Raw genomic sequence first — 17,214 nt, forward strand, 5'->3', positions numbered from 1 at the left:
ACTTGGGGGCGCTGGAGTGTCAGATATTTGCTTTTTTAAATCGGAAATAACCAGAAATCAGAGAAGCGCGCGATTGAATTTTGTTTGAATTTTTGAGTTGGTTTCAACACTGGGAAAGAAAGAAAGAAAGAATAATATTCCAGCACAATAACAATGTTTCCCCCTTTTTGAGTACCATAAACTGTACATTTTCGGAAAGCGCGGGGGCATGCCTACGACATGACAAGGGTCCCTGGTCACTGATGAGCATGTGGCGTTCGCATAGGCTCCGCCCCTTCCCTTGTAGTGTGGCCACTACGAGAGCAAGAGGCCCAGCTCGTGGCGCTCAGGCCTAATGAATCTTGCAACAAAATGAACCTCTGCAACACTCTCACATGCAAGAAATGTATTTATCTTTATGCACATGTCCAATTTTCTATACGTAGCCTACTTGATGCACATAATCAATATTTATTTGTTGTATTCAGTTGTGTCACCGTGAACTTTCTGCCGATTCTTAAAGGTTTATGACATTTCATTGCTCAGTGGAAGATAGGGCTGTGCAATTAATCGAAATTCGATTACTATTTTGATTATTACACTCAACGATTACAAAAATATCATAATAAAAAAAAAGATTATTTAAAATATATATATATCTATATTTTTTTTAATAATTTACATGTTTTATATGCTATATAAAACAAACATCCACGATTTTGGATATCTACGAAGATTAAAGTTTGGCACACGTGAGAAAAATTGATACTAACTTTGTGTTTAATGCACACGCATGCGATCTCCTCCGCCCCGACACAACAACGTTTTGGTTGACAAATAATTGCGATTTCAATTATGACTAAAACAGTCGTGATTATTATTTTTTCTATAATCGAGCAGCCCTCGTCGAAGACCTACAAATTTATCTTTTAATTTACTGTATTCTACCTCTGAGACTACTTTATTTATTATTTAGTTTTTCAGCAAAATTGAACCTTAAAATGACTTATCTCGTGTCCTTCATGTTCTGATCTAATAATAGCACCCACATGAAGCACAACACCCCAGCCCTCAGCGTGCGTCCACTGGCTGCTCTGCTTCCTCATATTCTTCTCAAAAGCCTGAGGAATCACAGGAATGTTAATTACTCTGCCGGGAAAATACGTCAGATGTTTCTTCTCGTGTTTGAACCTGGTTTCAAAGTGAAACTCTAGGTTTTATTTCTAGAAACTGCAGTTTGTAGGATAATCTCAATCGATGAGTAACAATTAGCTTAAGCAAAGTTGTGGCCTGAAACCGGCTCGACGAGCGGCCGAGCAGTTTCTCAACACCATAGACTCTCTCTCACTCTTCCAGCTGTCACTTTCTCAAGCGACTGCTGTGTACTTTTCTCACACCTCTGTGTTGCTGAGCTGTGGTTCCCATTTGCTGATGAACTGATTTGCATCTTAAAGTAATATTAGGAGCAGAAAACAGAGAGCGGTGCTTCTGATTACTGAAAAACAACAACGTGTCTTTTTCTTTTCATGCAGAATGTTGTTTAATCACAGCAGCCAAACAATGAGAGGCGTCGTGAAGAGAAAGTTTGCAGAAGTAGATGAAAATCCAAGCTGCTCCTCTTCCTCCTCTCCATCCTCCTTTTCCTCAGAGTGGGACTCTGAAGACGACTACAACGTATCTCAGGACCAAGACCTCACGCCTCACAATCCTTCTCCACCCAGTTTGCCCAGTAAGTCTTTTTTTTTTTAAATAATGCAAACCTTATCTGCTTCTCTGCCCTCACTGTTTTATAGGAGTGTCCTTATCAGTCTGCAGCAGCTCAGTTACGACAGACTGATAGGAAAACTCTAAGTTGAGGGGCTGCCCTGGACAAGACGCAGAAAATGAATGGCCTCTGGGGAAATATTTGAATTGCAAGTTGTCCTTAAAAAGCCCAAAAGATTTAAAGATTTGACAGATTTAATTCAGATGCAACAGTGCATCAATTATCACCTCTCTTCTAATCATTGGAGCTTAATCACAACAACTGCATAAAATTTGATTCACTTTTTTTTTTCCCTCTCCTTTAAAGCTGACACCCGGAGTTTCTGAGAAATCTATGTTCATATATCATATATATTGTCAATCAAAGTTAATGCGAGGCTGCGCGTCACAACAGCAAACAGGTATCACTCTGAGCAGCATAGCATCATGGGAGAGCGCTCAGAAACTCCAAAGCTTCTACTAAAAAACTAAAGAAAAGTCTGGGTACAAAGCTTGTGGATAAACGTCTTCATGATCGCAAACAGAATTTATCTCGGAGCTGCTTTTCAAAAGAGGAGGGACTTGTGGCTTTTAAAAGAATTCCGAACAAACCCTGATTTGTCGACATTTCTCATGGACAGGTAATAAACATTTTTTAGTCAAACTACCATAAGTGTTTTATCAGTGAAAAACAATACTACACGTGTGTTGGTGTGTTAAACATTGTTGTTATGTTCTGCGATGCGCGTGTACAAAAGTAGAGGCGTGGCTTCTGGTAGATTGGCAGAGGCAGGGGGAGGAAGTGGAGCTGTTTAGGGAGGGACATCGAGATGTTCACTTTTGAATTTTCTCTCTTTCTTTTCATCCTCCGGATATCAGCTTTAAGTGATAATTACAAAATGAATGACTTCTAAAAGTGTATTTTTATGATATATTTAACTTAGGTCAATGGTTCCCAAAGTTTTCAGTGTCCCGTATCCCTTCAGACATTTAACTAAAAGCCATGTACCCCCCAAACATTTGTTGATTGAACATATACCTTGTTTTTAATCATTTTCCATGCAAAGTCTTTTTCTGTATTTTGTTTTCATGTTTTTCAAAGCAAAAAAAAAAAAAAACTTCACCATTCATTGATCTGAAAAAGTAATGTAAATGTGTCGTGAGTATTGGAAAAAAAAAGCAGTTTCTAACTAAGTCGGGCACATAAATATATTAATGCCTGTCAGGTTCAAGGCCAGGCTCGGACAGAAAAACGCAAGCAGGAGAATAAATAAATTCTCTAACAATAACAGAAATATAAATAAATAAAAATAAATAATATATTTTCTATCTTACTCTAGCTAATAACTTTTATTGTCATTATGTCATTTAAACTTTCCTAACTCTTAATTAATGTGGTATCCTGGTTTAACGTTTATTCAATTGACCTTAAAAATATGTATTTTTTATAAATATTGTTATTAAATTTAACCCTGCGAGCCTGAGGAGGAGAAAGTGAGTTGAATGGATTATATTTTAATATTAGAGGCAAAGTTTTCATTTATATCATTTAAGGGAAAAAACCAAAGGAGGGAGGCAAGGTATGTAAGAGAAATGAGGCAGAGAGAGAGAGTGTGGGGGTGGGGGTCCACCTCTTTAAAAAAATGAGAAGAATGGGGGGAAATATGTGGGGCAGTGTCTATAGTAACAAACAGAACACCAGGGAGATGTTTCCATGAAGGATATCTGAATCCTTTCCACACTGTACATGGAAAGTGTTTGAACAAACAGCTTAAGTTCATCTTCATCCTCATTTACAAATGTCAAGACCAAGTCAAACGTGATGCTTTGTTTACTCTGACAGGTCTAAACTGGCTCTGATGGCCTAATGTAAACTTTTACATGACAGTCAGCGCAGTCTGAGGCTTTTTATCTGAGCTTTTTCCTGCTCTCCTGTCTCTTGTTGGTATAGATCTCTTTCCTGGTATTTCCTTTCCACACATGTTCAACCACTGACCTCAGTAGAGAGGCATTGGCAGAGTGCCCCCTCGTGGTCACTCATACACTTACGCATCCCGACTTTGACCCAGTAGGTCAGTGGTTACCAACCTTTTTTGGATAGTGACCCCGTTTCGATATCACACATTTTTTGACTAACCCCGAAGATATTTTTGTCTTCTAGATTGACTTTTTGATCATATTTATTATACTGTGTTACAGAGTATAGCCAGGATTAGTGGCAAATTGTGCCAGCTTAGATATTTTATACTGCATTTTATTGAACTAGATTTATATTTGACATAGTTAAAGTACAGAATATAGTTGTTTAAGGTTGTGTGTCGTGTTTTGGTGTAGAAAAGAATATATATATTTTTGTTTTTTTATTTTTAAATCAAACAATTTATCTTTAATTAGTAATTTTAAACAATTACTTAACCTTTCAAGGGACCCCATTTAAATTCCAAGAAACTTCAAATGGGAACACGACCCCAAGTTTGAAGAACCTATGACAAAAAAATCGCTTACAGAACTTTAAATTTACACTTCAATAAACAACCTCTTCAGTGAAATCTATCGTTATTTGGTCTCCCTCTTTCTCTTTTCCTCGTGTGTGACAATTTCGTCAAAACAAAGCGGCATCTTTAATGATTTTGTCATGTGTTGGTAAAATTACCGTAATGAATCATATTGGCTTTATAACTGGTGGAATTTCCTACAGCAAATATTAGCAGAGTAACGGTGTTTTAAATTAACGTGTTTCTCAAGATGCGTTCAAAGTCCCTTGGAAATATCCCCGCACAAGACGTGAAAAGAAGTCATGTCTGAGTAAATACAGATGTATGGTCACCCTAACTTAGGGATTCAGGCCAATTTCCTCAATCTTCATTCTCTTGTTTTTGATTTTCTACTTGTATATACTATTATTTACATATCGGTGTAACCAGGCTTATTCTGAACATGATCACCTAATTATCCACAGAATACTTCTCACTGTTTTGTGTTTTTCTAACTGATCCAGGTCAGTCCATCCTGAAGAGGTCAAAGGTCACAGATGGAGGGAGACGTGTGAGCTTTAACCAGGTGACCGTGTTCAGTTTTCCACGCAGCCAGGGCTTCACCAGTGTGCCCAGTCATGGAGGGGCCACCCTGGGCATGGCCCAAAGACACAACAGCGTCAGAAAGTACACGGTGGACGAGCACGCGCTGGAACAAAGGCGCAGGAGGAAAGAACGGCTCAGAGAAAAAATGAGAGCAGAAAAGTTAAAAGAATTCAAACAAATGGTGAGTGTGCTCTATTTGCTGTTTAAAAACAAAAAAACAACTTCTCATCTGACTTTATCTGCTTTTTTTGTCTCCAGACACTCACCACTGAGAACGTTACCCAGCTGGAGGCGGAGGAGCTTATTGCTGAAGATGGAGAAATCAGTTTGAGTGACAGTGAAGTGGACGGCGAGGTTTCCCTTCAACCTTTCTCCTACAAACAACGCCAGGCGCTGCTGCAGGCGTCAGGGGTGAAGCTTATTGACAGGGAGGAGAAGAGGCAGCTTCACGCTCTGAGGCTCTCCAGAGAGGCCTGTGGGTGTGACTGCCAGGGCTTCTGTGAGCCTGAGACCTGTGCCTGCAGCCTGGCAGGAATCAAGTGCCAGGTATGACTCTCTCCATCCATAGCATGCAAACAGTTGATACATTCCTGCCGTCTTTTTTAGGGTTGAAAAGAGGCAGAACATTTCCAGTAAATTTTCACAGGAACTTAATCTCAGGAATTTTAGAAACTATAAAAATATAAGCATTTCATGGAAAGTATTTATCGGAAACAACCAGAAATTCTGAATAATTTTAAATAATATTATTAAATCCAAACATAGATATTAGTATTAATTTACAATAATACAATTAAAAAAACAAGATTTTAACTGGGGTTGCAAAATTGTGGTAATTTTCAAAGTTAGAAATTGTATTTTATTTTATTTACATTTTTTAAATATTGTTTATTTGACAGGGACAATGTACAGATATCAACATTGCAGTAAATGTACCATAGTTAACTTTATATTTCATTATAATTCACCTTCCTAAAAATGTACAAGTAATTTTCATTAAATTGTTCAATACATATTTTAAATATAAATAAAAAATAAAATGCAAGAGAACTCCTGACTATCAGGGCTGATGATTGCAGATCTGATTACTCAAAAGTCATTTTATTAGTTGGGTTTTAAATGAATTATATGCGAGAGTGTCCCTAATATTTAGAGGGAATACATTCCAGTAATGAGCAGCTTGAGACGTTCACAAAGGCCAAAATACAGTAAGAAAACCATACGACTCTGACCCAGGTAGCAAAATAAAATTAATTTTGCCATCAAAAGCTCAGTCCCAGTGTTGTTTTTGTAGTTGTATAGAAGGAAACCAATGTTGAGGGGTCACTAAAGCGAAAAAAATACGTAAAATTTTAAAGTCACTGACAGGATTTTTCAGAAAAAGGCTGTTTTCTCAGCTTTTTGCTCAGAAACTGGCATTTTGTGTGAAACTTGCCTCTATTCAACTGCTGATTATGGATGAATGAAACAAGCTAGAAACAAAACAAAACTTTCTAGTGAAAGTAGAGAGTCTGGTTTCAGATTTTTAGATTGTCATCGTACAAAATATTCTGTGGGTCTTTAAAAATCAGTCAAAATGCTCTAAAATGGCTGGCAGTGAGGGGGGTAACTTTTCTGAAAAACAGTTGGTTTGTAGAGTGACTCCAATGGTTTTAAGCTGGAAGAGTTGACATTATACCAAGAAGTTAAGCAGTATTTCATGTGCGACAGTATCATTGCAGGCTGTTTAATATATTTTCGCATCATCTAAAATATCATCATCAGTAATATTTTTAAATTTCCATAAAAACTCCCGAGCTTAACGTCACGTGGAAATTTACTGTAAACTTTCTGCCCATTTGCATGCCTAATCATTAGCAAAATATGAAAATGACTTAAAGTAAAACCGTGCCAGAATCTTGCTGATACCACGTTTCTCTCCTTCTTGCTGTTGACTTCCAGGTGGACCGTTTTACATTCCCTTGTGGCTGCACTAAGGACAGCTGTGGAAACACAGAGGGACGCATTGAGTTCGAGTCTCATCGTGTTCAGACACATTACATCCACACCGTCGTGAGGCTTGGACTGGAGAAGAGGCTCAACGATGAACGTTTGAACCTTGTGGACCTGCACACCGAACTCCCAGCGGAGCTTCAAGACTACGAGCACGTGAAGGAACAACACCATCCAGAGCAGAGCATTCAGGAAAAGCGCTGCCCCTTCGCCTTCGCCTTAGAAGAAGAGGACATCGCCCTCACTGTGTCGACCACGCCTACTTTCCATTTCATGCCAGAGCATGTGGGGATGGAGGAGGATAGCTGCAGCAGTGGCATGACGGATTCCTCCTCCTCTGACTCAGACACAGGAGGAGGATTCAGTTGGAGTCTTTCTGAAGAAGTGGATGAAGGATTCACACATGCAATCAGGTCCACAGGCTTAGAAAACAGTAATTACTCCTTGTGTGAGCGCCTAAAAACCACAGGAGAACCAGTGATGAGTGGCACAGACACTACGGGACCATGTCCAGCCAACCGAAGCGACTACCTTGACGAGAACGCAAGCCTAGCCAGACACTTGTTTGACGACTCCCTGGAAGACCTTTCCAGCGCCCCCTCCCTGGACAGATACTTGGACCTGACTCTGTCGTCCCACTCAGATCTGGAGTTCTTCAGCAGCGACTTCCCCTGTGCGTCACTGCACAGCTCGTTCAAAGCACACAGACACTCAGACGGATTCCAACACCTCCAGATGTTCAGCTCCACTCACCTGCCTACGCTGTGTGAGTCCAGCACACACCTCCTGGAGTCTCTGATTGGCCTGAACGACTCAACCATGGAGCAGATTTATTCAGTCAACAACATCCAAATCTTACAGCCATCCTAAGGCATTCATAGTCTAAGAGAATAAAACCATATGTATTCTGTATATAAGAATATCACTGTAAAATAACATTAATGCTATTACTATACATTTCTTTGATAGATCTTGTTTTTCTCCCACCTACGATTGGTTAATTAAATTATTTTTTGTTTTTATATTTTCTAAACTAATATAATGAATATTCATGGGCTTCTTTAATACTTTTTTTTAATGCATTGTCTGCTGACGTTTCTTTTTTTATCGGTGATGTATAGATTGTATATTGTTTGTCAGTTTACAGAATAAGGAGTTTTAGTTAAGAGCGTGACTCAGTATTGTAGGAATAACAGAAACTCTTATTTTGATAGGAAGTGGCCAATGACAAACCACAGTAATCAATTTGCCTTTGGGTTATACATTATTTTAATAATAGCCTGGCACACTGTGCATTATGTGTTTGAGATTATGCTGAGATTTATGTGTTGGATAAAACAAAAATAAATATATCTATTTATTGATTTTGCATCATATCTGTTGTTTGAGTGATTATTTATTGTCAGTGGTATAACTGCATAAAAATGGTAAAATTAATTTCTTAGCCAAGCTATGTCAAAGTTGTCCCATATTCAGATAAATAAAGTAGACAAAGCTTCAGGCAGTTTTCTATAACCTTGGCCCAGTTTCACCTTCCCCCTGTGGATGCTTTTCATATAATGACTGCACTCAGTTTGGAGATTAGATAGATAGATATAGATAAATAGATGGAAGATAGATAGATTTTTTTTGTCAGATATTTCTAGTATTTGCTTTTCAGAGTGCTCTTTCCTTAGTAAAAAATTATATTAAGTTATGATACTATACAGCCGAGTAATAATAATATCATGTATAACACGTATACTATATAAGTTCTAGAGTTATATGATAACTAATAAGTATATATGTATACCCTTTTTCAACTATTTTATTCTGGTTCTACTGGACTGTTGTTTTACAAAACACTAAAAAAAACAAAAACTATCATGTCATTACAGAATGTGTTATATTAATGTCTACGTCAGTGTTTTTCAACCTTTTTTTGAGCCAAAGTACATCTTTTTTGTTGAAAAAAAATTCCAAGGCACACCACCAACCCAAGATGTTAAAAAAATTAATCTCTGTAACCTATATTAACAATATACAGTCATTCTTATCAATGTATCTTGGATAGGAATAAAATAAACACAGAAATACGTTTTTATGGTATTTCTTTTCTTATCATACTTAAGTATTATTAATAGGAATCAAATGTCCTGGCCCCCTCAGTTAGCCTGGGTGCCACGCTCCTGGTTGAAACTATAATTGATCTCCCTTCCTTAGAGTTATTAGTTTTTTTGTATTTTATTTTATTTTATTTTTTAAATTATTATCATTATTTTCATTTAATTTTCTTTTTTTTTTTTTTTTTTTTTACCTCTAATTGTCTCTGTCTTTGTGTTATATGTGGCAAAATTAAAAAAAAAAAAAAAAAAAAAAGAGGAATCAAATGAACAACAAAAAAATATTTCAAAAATAAAAAGTGTCATCAACATTCTGCAGTTATTCTTATCAAAGTGTCTTGAAAACAAATCAAACAAAAAAAACAACATATTTTTAAACATCTTTCATATTTTGCATACTTGATACACGTCGTGGGAGGGATAAAAGGTAAGTTAAAAAAAAACCTACATTAATTATGATTAAAAAACTACAACTGTACTTTATTCTGTTAAATGTTTTGTTTTATATAATGTATTTTTTTAAATATATTATATAATTTTTCATTATATTTATATAACATATGAACAAAATCATGAAATTGAATAATAAGATTTAAAAACCCTGGTCTACGTGTCAGACATTCCCGCCTCGACTGTGCAAACTCAAAAACTAGTATTGACCTCATCTACGCATGCGCGGTCTTGGCTCGATTCGTCAGGGCTGCTGTTAAAATGGTCGCTGAGAGCCATCCGTGTTAGCCGCTGTCACTGTTTCTTCCTCTGATGACACCGTCCACAAGCTACTGACGGGAATGGGTCTGTCTCAGAGCTCTGACGTGTCCGATGGAGGGACGTACGGATATCATGTGCACGGTGTAAGGATTATTATGACAATAATAAAAGTCTTGTGTTTGTTTGGAAGAAGCGCTTAGCGTCGTTATGCTTGCTAACAGCTAGCTTACAGGGCTTGGAGCTAAGCAGATAAACCTGCTGAGGTGGATCTAGTCCCTGCACCGTGTACAACACATAGCTGGTAAAGTTAATTTACCTATTTATTCAGTCTGAGAGACGAGTTCCACATAACCCCTGCTCTTTATTACTCTTTCATTAAATATACACAACAGATTGAAACGTTCTCTATGAATTATAAAGTACATTAAATGGACGACTGAGTTGATTTCTGTTCATATACTACTGTGTTGTTGATAAAATAAACTATTCAGATTACCCAGTCAAGATTGATAATCCAACGATTATGGATTTAAAACAGTTCCTGTTAACTTTTTTCAAGTTAACAAAGCTTACAATATGATCAGTGCAGATGTGGAAAAACACAGATTACTTTAAACCAGGGCTGTTCAACGCATTTTAATTCAGGGGCCAAATATGGACCAGTTTGACCTCAAGTGGGCTGTAGATTTTTGGTTGGGGGAAAAAGAACAACTTTATCATAATTTTTTTACCCTAGTTTTAAATATCAGTTCATATTCACTTGAATTTATTTATTTATTTTTTAACTAAATTTCATCTAATTTAGAAGAATTTTGTCAAGTTATTTGTGAGAAATTACATGATTTGTGGAAACATTTAGAGTTTTTTTCCCCAGAGTTTGCCATTAAAAATGACTGCATTCATGTGATATAAATAAAGGAAAAATGCAAGCCCCTAAAAATATTGTGCAGTTGGTGAATTTGAGATATCTACAACTGGAGTGTTTGGTAATTATAGACAAAAATTCATGTTTTCTCTTAAATTTTCATTTGTTTGGGGATTCCCCAACAACTATGTCTGATCATCTTCAAAATGACTTTTCTGGTCCAAGGAAAACCACATCCCTTTGTTTGGCCTCTGATCGATAAGCTTTTGCACCTTAAAACAGTGATAATACTGATTTTATTACAGTTGATTGTATGTGTATTTAAGTTGTGGATCAGTTAGGATACTTGTCTTGATCTGTGTTTACTGATAAAATCACCAGAGTTACTGGTCAGATAAATAACATTTTAGTGTAAGATTAAGATCGCCTATGCCAGCGGTTCTCAACCTTGGGAGTCAGGACTCCATTTGGGGTCACGAGAGACACGAGGGATGCCTTCAAGAAACTAAGAATAATATTTTTTTTTGAACAATTTGAGCCCATTTTTACCCCTTTTCTGCAACTACACCAAACTTGCCTATTTTCATCACTTTTTCTTGCCACATTTTTGCACCTTTTAATGCATTTTTGCAACATTACTCCCGTTTCTGCCACTTCTCCATAAAATTGTATATATGTGTAACAACATATATATACATGACGAATAAAGGCTTAAAGCCCCAGTTTAATTTAATTAATTAATTAAATTGCAATGCCCTTTCTGCACATTTTTTCCACTTCCAAGACATTTTCAGCACTTATAAACCCTTTTCCACCAATTTTCCCACCTAATGTTACATATGTTGACCCATTATTGTCACTTTTATCTCTTTCCACAATAGTTCATGCTTATTTTTGCCATTTTTACCACATTCACGATTTGTCAGGACCATTATTTGTCAGTTTAAACTAAGTGTTCCTACTTTTTGAATTACATTACCCCAACCCCCCGTCCCCCCATTTCTGCCACATGTAAGCCAATATTGACAATTTGAACCCTTATTTACCACTTTTTTTAATCTGTTTTTGGCCCTCTAATTTGCAACTTTTTGGTTTCTTCCCTTTATTCTCTTGAATGTTCTTGTCTGTGTTCAACCACCTTCAGGCACAGTGGGGGTCCCTGGTCTCTGGCACCTTTATTTTGGGGGTCCTGGGCTGAAAAGGTTGAGAACCACTGGTCTATGCTACCAGATTATTGCTTAATAGGGAAAGTAGTGACAGAAAATATTTTTGTTTTGGGGATACTCATTGATTAATTCACGGCTTCTCTTTACTGTTGACTTGCAAACAAATGGTGTTCTTTATATCTTGCATTTGCAGGTGCAGCCAAACTCTCCTGCAGACAAAGCTGGACTACAGCCCTACTTTGACTTCATTCTGTCTCTTGACCAACGCAGACTTGTAAGGATATATTATGATCACAGAAACTGACATGTTGAGCAAAACACAAAAAAATATGCTAATGATTCTCTGACTTTATGGCAGAATGAAGAAAATGATTCATTGAAAGAGATCCTAAAAGCCAACATGGAGCGAGCGGTGAAGATGGAAGTGTACAGCATTAAAAGCACCAGGGTGCGTGATCTGGAGGTGGTGCCTAGTAACATGTGGGGGGGCCAGGGTCTGCTGGGGGCCAGCGTTCGCTTCTGCAGCTATCAAGGAGCCAATGAGAACGTTTGGCACGTCCTGGTGAGAAACAACTATAAGCATCGCATAGGTCGACCACAAACGTGTGTCTAAACATGAGCTTTGTTTCTCTCAGGATGTGGAAGCCCATTCACCGGCGGCCCTCGCTGGCCTTCAGCCACACACAGACTACATAGTTGGAGCCGATCAGGTTTTACAAGATGTGAGAATTATTTTAAAATCATCTTGGATGTGTTTGTTTGTTGCAATGCTTTATGGAGATAAAGTTAAGGTAATTCAGACTTTGTCGTTGACAGTCAGATGATTTCTACTCACTGATTGAAGCTCATGAAGGAAAAGCTTTAAAGCTGCTCGTGTACAGCGTGGAAACAGACGTCTGCAGAGACGTGGTGGTCACACCCAACGGAGCGTGGGGAGGAGAGGGCAGGTGTGTGACACACACACACAGTGACGAGTCTGAGTTATATTCTCTACAGCAGACAACTGTTATCTCAGCAGCGACCACAAACATGATTGTCTGATCCAACATTTATCAACATTTATGTAAACATTTAAAATAATGACCAGTCTGAGCATTAGTACAGGAAAAAACAAATGGTGGTGTTTTTGTGTATTTTTGTTGTTTCGCGGGTTTTTGTTGTAGTATTGTATGCATTTTTGTACGTTTTGTGTTTTCATTTTGTGTATTTTTATTGTTGTTTTGAGTTTTTCCATCATTGCGCTAATCGTGTAATTTTGTAAATTTTTTGCGTTCAGTTTCATATTTTTCTCTCATTCTGTATATTTTTGTTCTGCAGAACCACACGAAATGAATCATAACACTGATACATTTTGTGTGGTTCTTCAGAAATATTTGCTGTTTTGTATATTTTTCAGTTATTTATTTGTAGTCATTTTGTGTTTTAAGCCTAATTTTTGTGTTCCTTCTTGTGTATTTTTCTGTAGTCTTGCCACTTAAATGTTTTTATACTGAAAGTGCTTCCCATGTTAAAAATGTGTCTAACATTGTTTTCTTATAGTTTGGGTTGTGGCATCGGTTATGGATACCTGCACAGGATTCCTCTAAACCTTGAAGTATCGCCTGTGACGCCTCCTCCAGTTGTTCCTGAGGAGGAACCCATTGCTCCAGTGCTGCCCACTCATGGATACACAGAGGTACAGTACATTGCCTGATACCTCAACCTGATTTCATTGCAGATACTCTGTGTATTTTCATTCACAGTTTGTTGGAACAACGTTAGTCAACAGTAACCCTGATTGTAGTCCGTTTTGTTGAATTATTTAGTTTAAAATGATAGAAATTAACCAACAAACTTCCAGAACTTCTAGCTGTGCAGATGAAATCATCCCATGCCAACATTCTATTTCCAGACGCCTCTGATGGCAGCTTCGACTCCCACTGAGGATTTATTAAACCTGGATCAGGGAGCCCTCCTGCCCCCACCCATCCAGAGAGTCATGGACCCTGGTGAGTGTTCAGTGATTGTTAAAGGACTCCTACCTACAGTATCAGTGTCATGATGCTCTGCTTTCTGCTCCTTTAAGGTTTTTCTGATTCTGAAGCAGCAGGAGCAATGAGCGCTGACCTTGCAGATTTGGTAGACCGGCTGGATCTGTCCTCGTCCTCCATCGACATGACAGACACATCTTTAGCCATGCACGAGGAGAAGGACAACGACATATCGGGCGTGGGTGAGTTTTTGAGCAGTTTTTATTTTGTAATAGAAATGATCTTTCTGCACGAGTCTCTTTGATTATCTTTCAGTTTGTTTTGTTAACCCTCTGGGGCCGACGGACACGCCGGCGCGTCCTGATCACATGATCGTATTAAAGAGCCAATAGCGGAAAAGTGCGGAAGTCGAGTTATGAGGGAAAATGTGCGCGTGTTTTTTTGTGACATTTTCTTGAGCTGTCAGTGCTCCGTGCAGGAAGACCCTGCAGAGCGCTTCTAAAATGAAAGCAAAAATGTTGTGCAGCAAGAAAGAACAACACTAAAACCTCACATTCTTTCCGTTTTCCTATTGGTTGAGAAGAAGAAGGCCATTGTCCAATCATAATGTCCACATATAGCGGGAATTTTGTTTTCAAGCGACAGGTAAACGGAGAAAGAGAGGGTGAGTTGAGAGATTTGCGTTAATAGTGATTATTACTGTGATTTGACTGTTTAGTTAGTGTGTAGTGAGTGAGATTAGAGTGTAGTGTCTAATATATTTGTTTATTGTTTTATATCAACATAACGAGGCACAAATCATTTTTGAGTCATACTTTTTTGAAATAGTTGTACAAAATCGCCTGAGCCATTGCTTGCATTTCACTGTAAATAGCTATATAAAACTGTGTTTTTTGATTCATCTGTATATAAGTTTTTGAAATATATAGTTTAGATTTGCTATACAAGCAATGAAAATGATTCGTTAAAAATGTTTGTGACTTTAATAGTAAAAAAATTTTAACTTTTTCCCCACTTGAATTTTAGTTTTCATTGTGGTTTTAGATCCACTGTGTTAATACAGTATGCTGTATTAAAGAAAATACCTCACAGTCATATTTGGGAGGTTCTCCTGAAATAAAATGATACCAAACATGCAAGGTTTATGGATTTCCTGATATGAAATATAAAGGTAAAATCAAACACAATGAAAACAGCAAAAACGCCTTAGAGTGTTTAAGAAGTGCAGTCCACATGTTTCCATGTTTCATGAAACGTGAAGTTAGTTAGATATGTTGAAGAGGTAAAGATTTGTTTGCTTTATTGTTGTAATCTGTACTTTAACATTTACATTTTATATTTATTTAAAGTTTAAATAAATCTGACATTGTTTATTATGAAACAGATTGATTTATTGCTTGTGTTCATTGTGTTAAAGAGGCCCTTGAAAAAAATCATCGCATATTAAAACGCAATATTGAGGAAAAAAAATCGCAATTAGATTTATTACCCAAAATCGTTCAGCCCTACTGTTTACTATATACTGTAAGTATGATTAGGATGATGACCATTCCCACTGAAGTATACCAAGTTTCCCAAGATGCATTTCGAACCCACAACAACAAAAAGCTGAAGCACACTGAGGCTAAATATCTCAAATTTGCCACCTTTGAAAGTTCTGAAAACATTTTAAGCGAGAAAGTGACCAAGTACGTACAACACTTTTAATTCTGACTTTTCTGAGACCCTCCATTGAGCTAATGACAAAACTTCTGGTGAACTTAAAAACAAGAGCCCTATTTACAAGTGTTAAAAACTGATGGAAGACAAGAAAACGGTTCCAGGACGATTTTACGTTCCACTCACAATGCATCATGGGACGATTGAGTATGACTAGTGTGCCCACCGTGCATACTTAAAAAAATGGCTCAATATGGTATACATCCAGGTATTTCTCACATACTCAATCTATCTTGCACTACATACTCATTATGACGTCAGACTCAGTACGAGTCGTACGTTAGTGTGTGATCTCGGACACTAGTTTTTTTTCTAGTTTGAACCAATCCATCAAAATACCAGATGCCAACCATTGTTTAAAACAGAAGATGTAGAAGAAGAAAAGAACGTTTCAATTCTCTTCATTAATATTGTGCAATAAGCCCGTAACAATAAAGCAGAGAGAGATTCAGTCAAACTGGTTTTGCGTTGATCTGTTTTTTTCCTGTCATGTAGAGGGTCTGCAGGACAGCCTGGCGCTCTCTGCAGCAGACGACCACACCCACCCCCCTACTCTGAGCCCCCAGGCAGCCGTCGACTTTACTTCACCTCTCACAGGCGTGGACATTTCATCCGACTCTGGCGTCCAACCTGCTGAAACATCTCAGCTGCTCACAGAACACTCAGACCTACAAACCCTCCCCACTGACAGTGAAAGTCCACCTGTGACTGTGTCGTTTCCTCCAGCTGTGTCTAACGATGCTCAGTCTGAACCTGCAGCTGACGACCCTCCCAGCTCGTCTCCAGTCGACCTCATTCCAGCCTCGTCCTCACCAGAGAGCTGCACCGCAGAAGATCTACAACCACAAGCCAGTGAGAACGCTGAGGCTTTGTTGGAGGGATCTGCAGAGTGTCCAGATGTGGCTGCAGCTGCTGCTGTCAAGCTCCATGAAGAAGAAGAAGAAGAGGAGGAAGAAGAGGAGTCGCACCATGAGTGAGCTCAGTACAACAATTCAGAGTGATGTAGACAATCAGTGTGTTGGGGGAAAAGCACTGGGTGTACCTTGGGGATAAAAGGGTTTTATATGATTAATATAATTAGTTACACTACAGGAAAAAAAAGGAGAGGAGAAATTCTTCAGCTCTTTTTATTGTCTTTTGTTGTTTTTATATGTAAGAATCTAAAGTTACTGTTGTTTTTCTTTCTTTTAGCCATTTTTATTTGTATCGTTAAATTGGATCATACGGGTAGTGAGACTTTGCTTCTGGAACACTAAAAAGATGAAAACTTGAAAACACCTAAAGTCAAAACTTACTCATTCATATTTTACATACTGCTGCTTTATATCAGCACCTTCCTGGAGATAGAGGTCAAGTTTTATAGTTAAAGTTTGTGTATTTGACGCTATTTAAATAAAGTTGAATGAATTAAATCCTTTTTTTTAGTTCAATTTTGAAAAAATTCTAAGTAAATTAAATCTAAAAAGGACAGACCATAATTTTATCAATATGAAAATTAATTTGTATGAATTTTAACATTTGTTTCACTAAACAAAGTGCAGGGAATTAAAAAATAATTACATCCCAAAAACCGAATTATCCAATAAGAGACTTTGACTGGTGCATATCATCCCAGTATCAAAGCTTGCAAAACCAAATTGGAAAATAGTTACAGGTGGATTTGTTTGTCATTATTATTAATATTTTTAAATCCGTCAGATCACTTTAAGACATTGACTTTTTTTTTAGGTTTATTTCCTGGTTTTTATTTTTGAAATAGAGTTGTGCAAATTTTCACTTCCTGTCTCTTCACACAGATGCAAACTAAGCTAAAACAGAAATAATATATTAAGATTTAATTTATTCAGACAACTTTTTTCAGAAAATGTACTTTGATCTTCTCACGTT

General features: G+C 37.5%; 2 protein-coding genes across 2 annotated transcripts in view; both read left to right on the forward strand.

The window, feature by feature from the left end:
- LOC114479872 (cysteine/serine-rich nuclear protein 3-like) overlaps positions 1-8,170 on the forward strand; it is a 10,877-nt gene extending 2,707 nt beyond the window's left edge. The window contains exons 2-5 of the mRNA XM_028473790.1: positions 1,512-1,708; positions 4,721-4,983; positions 5,061-5,348; positions 6,744-8,170. Of these exons, the coding sequence (XP_028329591.1) occupies positions 1,513-1,708; positions 4,721-4,983; positions 5,061-5,348; positions 6,744-7,664 (1,668 nt within the window). The 5' untranslated portion in view covers position 1,512 and the 3' untranslated portion in view covers positions 7,665-8,170. The remainder of the gene's footprint in view (positions 1-1,511; positions 1,709-4,720; positions 4,984-5,060; positions 5,349-6,743) is intronic.
- A 1,415-nt stretch (positions 8,171-9,585) lies between these two features.
- gorasp1a (golgi reassembly stacking protein 1a) lies at positions 9,586-16,739 on the forward strand. Its single transcript, XM_028472551.1, has 9 exons — positions 9,586-9,750; positions 11,832-11,912; positions 11,997-12,200; positions 12,274-12,360; positions 12,455-12,585; positions 13,178-13,313; positions 13,530-13,626; positions 13,704-13,850; positions 15,823-16,739. Exons 1-9 carry the CDS (start codon positions 9,688-9,690, stop codon positions 16,302-16,304), a joined length of 1,428 nt encoding a protein of 475 aa, XP_028328352.1. The 5' UTR covers positions 9,586-9,687; the 3' UTR covers positions 16,305-16,739.
- Positions 16,740-17,214: the final 475 nt, after the last annotated feature.

The sequence above is a fragment of the Gouania willdenowi genome, chromosome 17, assembly GCF_900634775.1.
Source record: "Gouania willdenowi chromosome 17, fGouWil2.1, whole genome shotgun sequence".
Classification (NCBI taxonomy): Eukaryota; Metazoa; Chordata; class Actinopteri; order Blenniiformes; family Gobiesocidae; genus Gouania; species Gouania willdenowi.

Coding starts and splice junctions, on each gene's coding strand:
- gorasp1a (XM_028472551.1), top strand. CDS start 9,688: ATGGGTCTGTCTCAGAGCTCTGACGTGTCCGATGGAGGGACGTACGGA. Junction 11,913..11,996: donor CTCTTGACCAACGCAGACTT/GTAAGGATATAT, acceptor ACTTTATGGCAG/AATGAAGAAAATGATTCATT. Junction 12,586..13,177: donor GCGTGGGGAGGAGAGGGCAG/GTGTGTGACACA, acceptor GTTTTCTTATAG/TTTGGGTTGTGGCATCGGTT.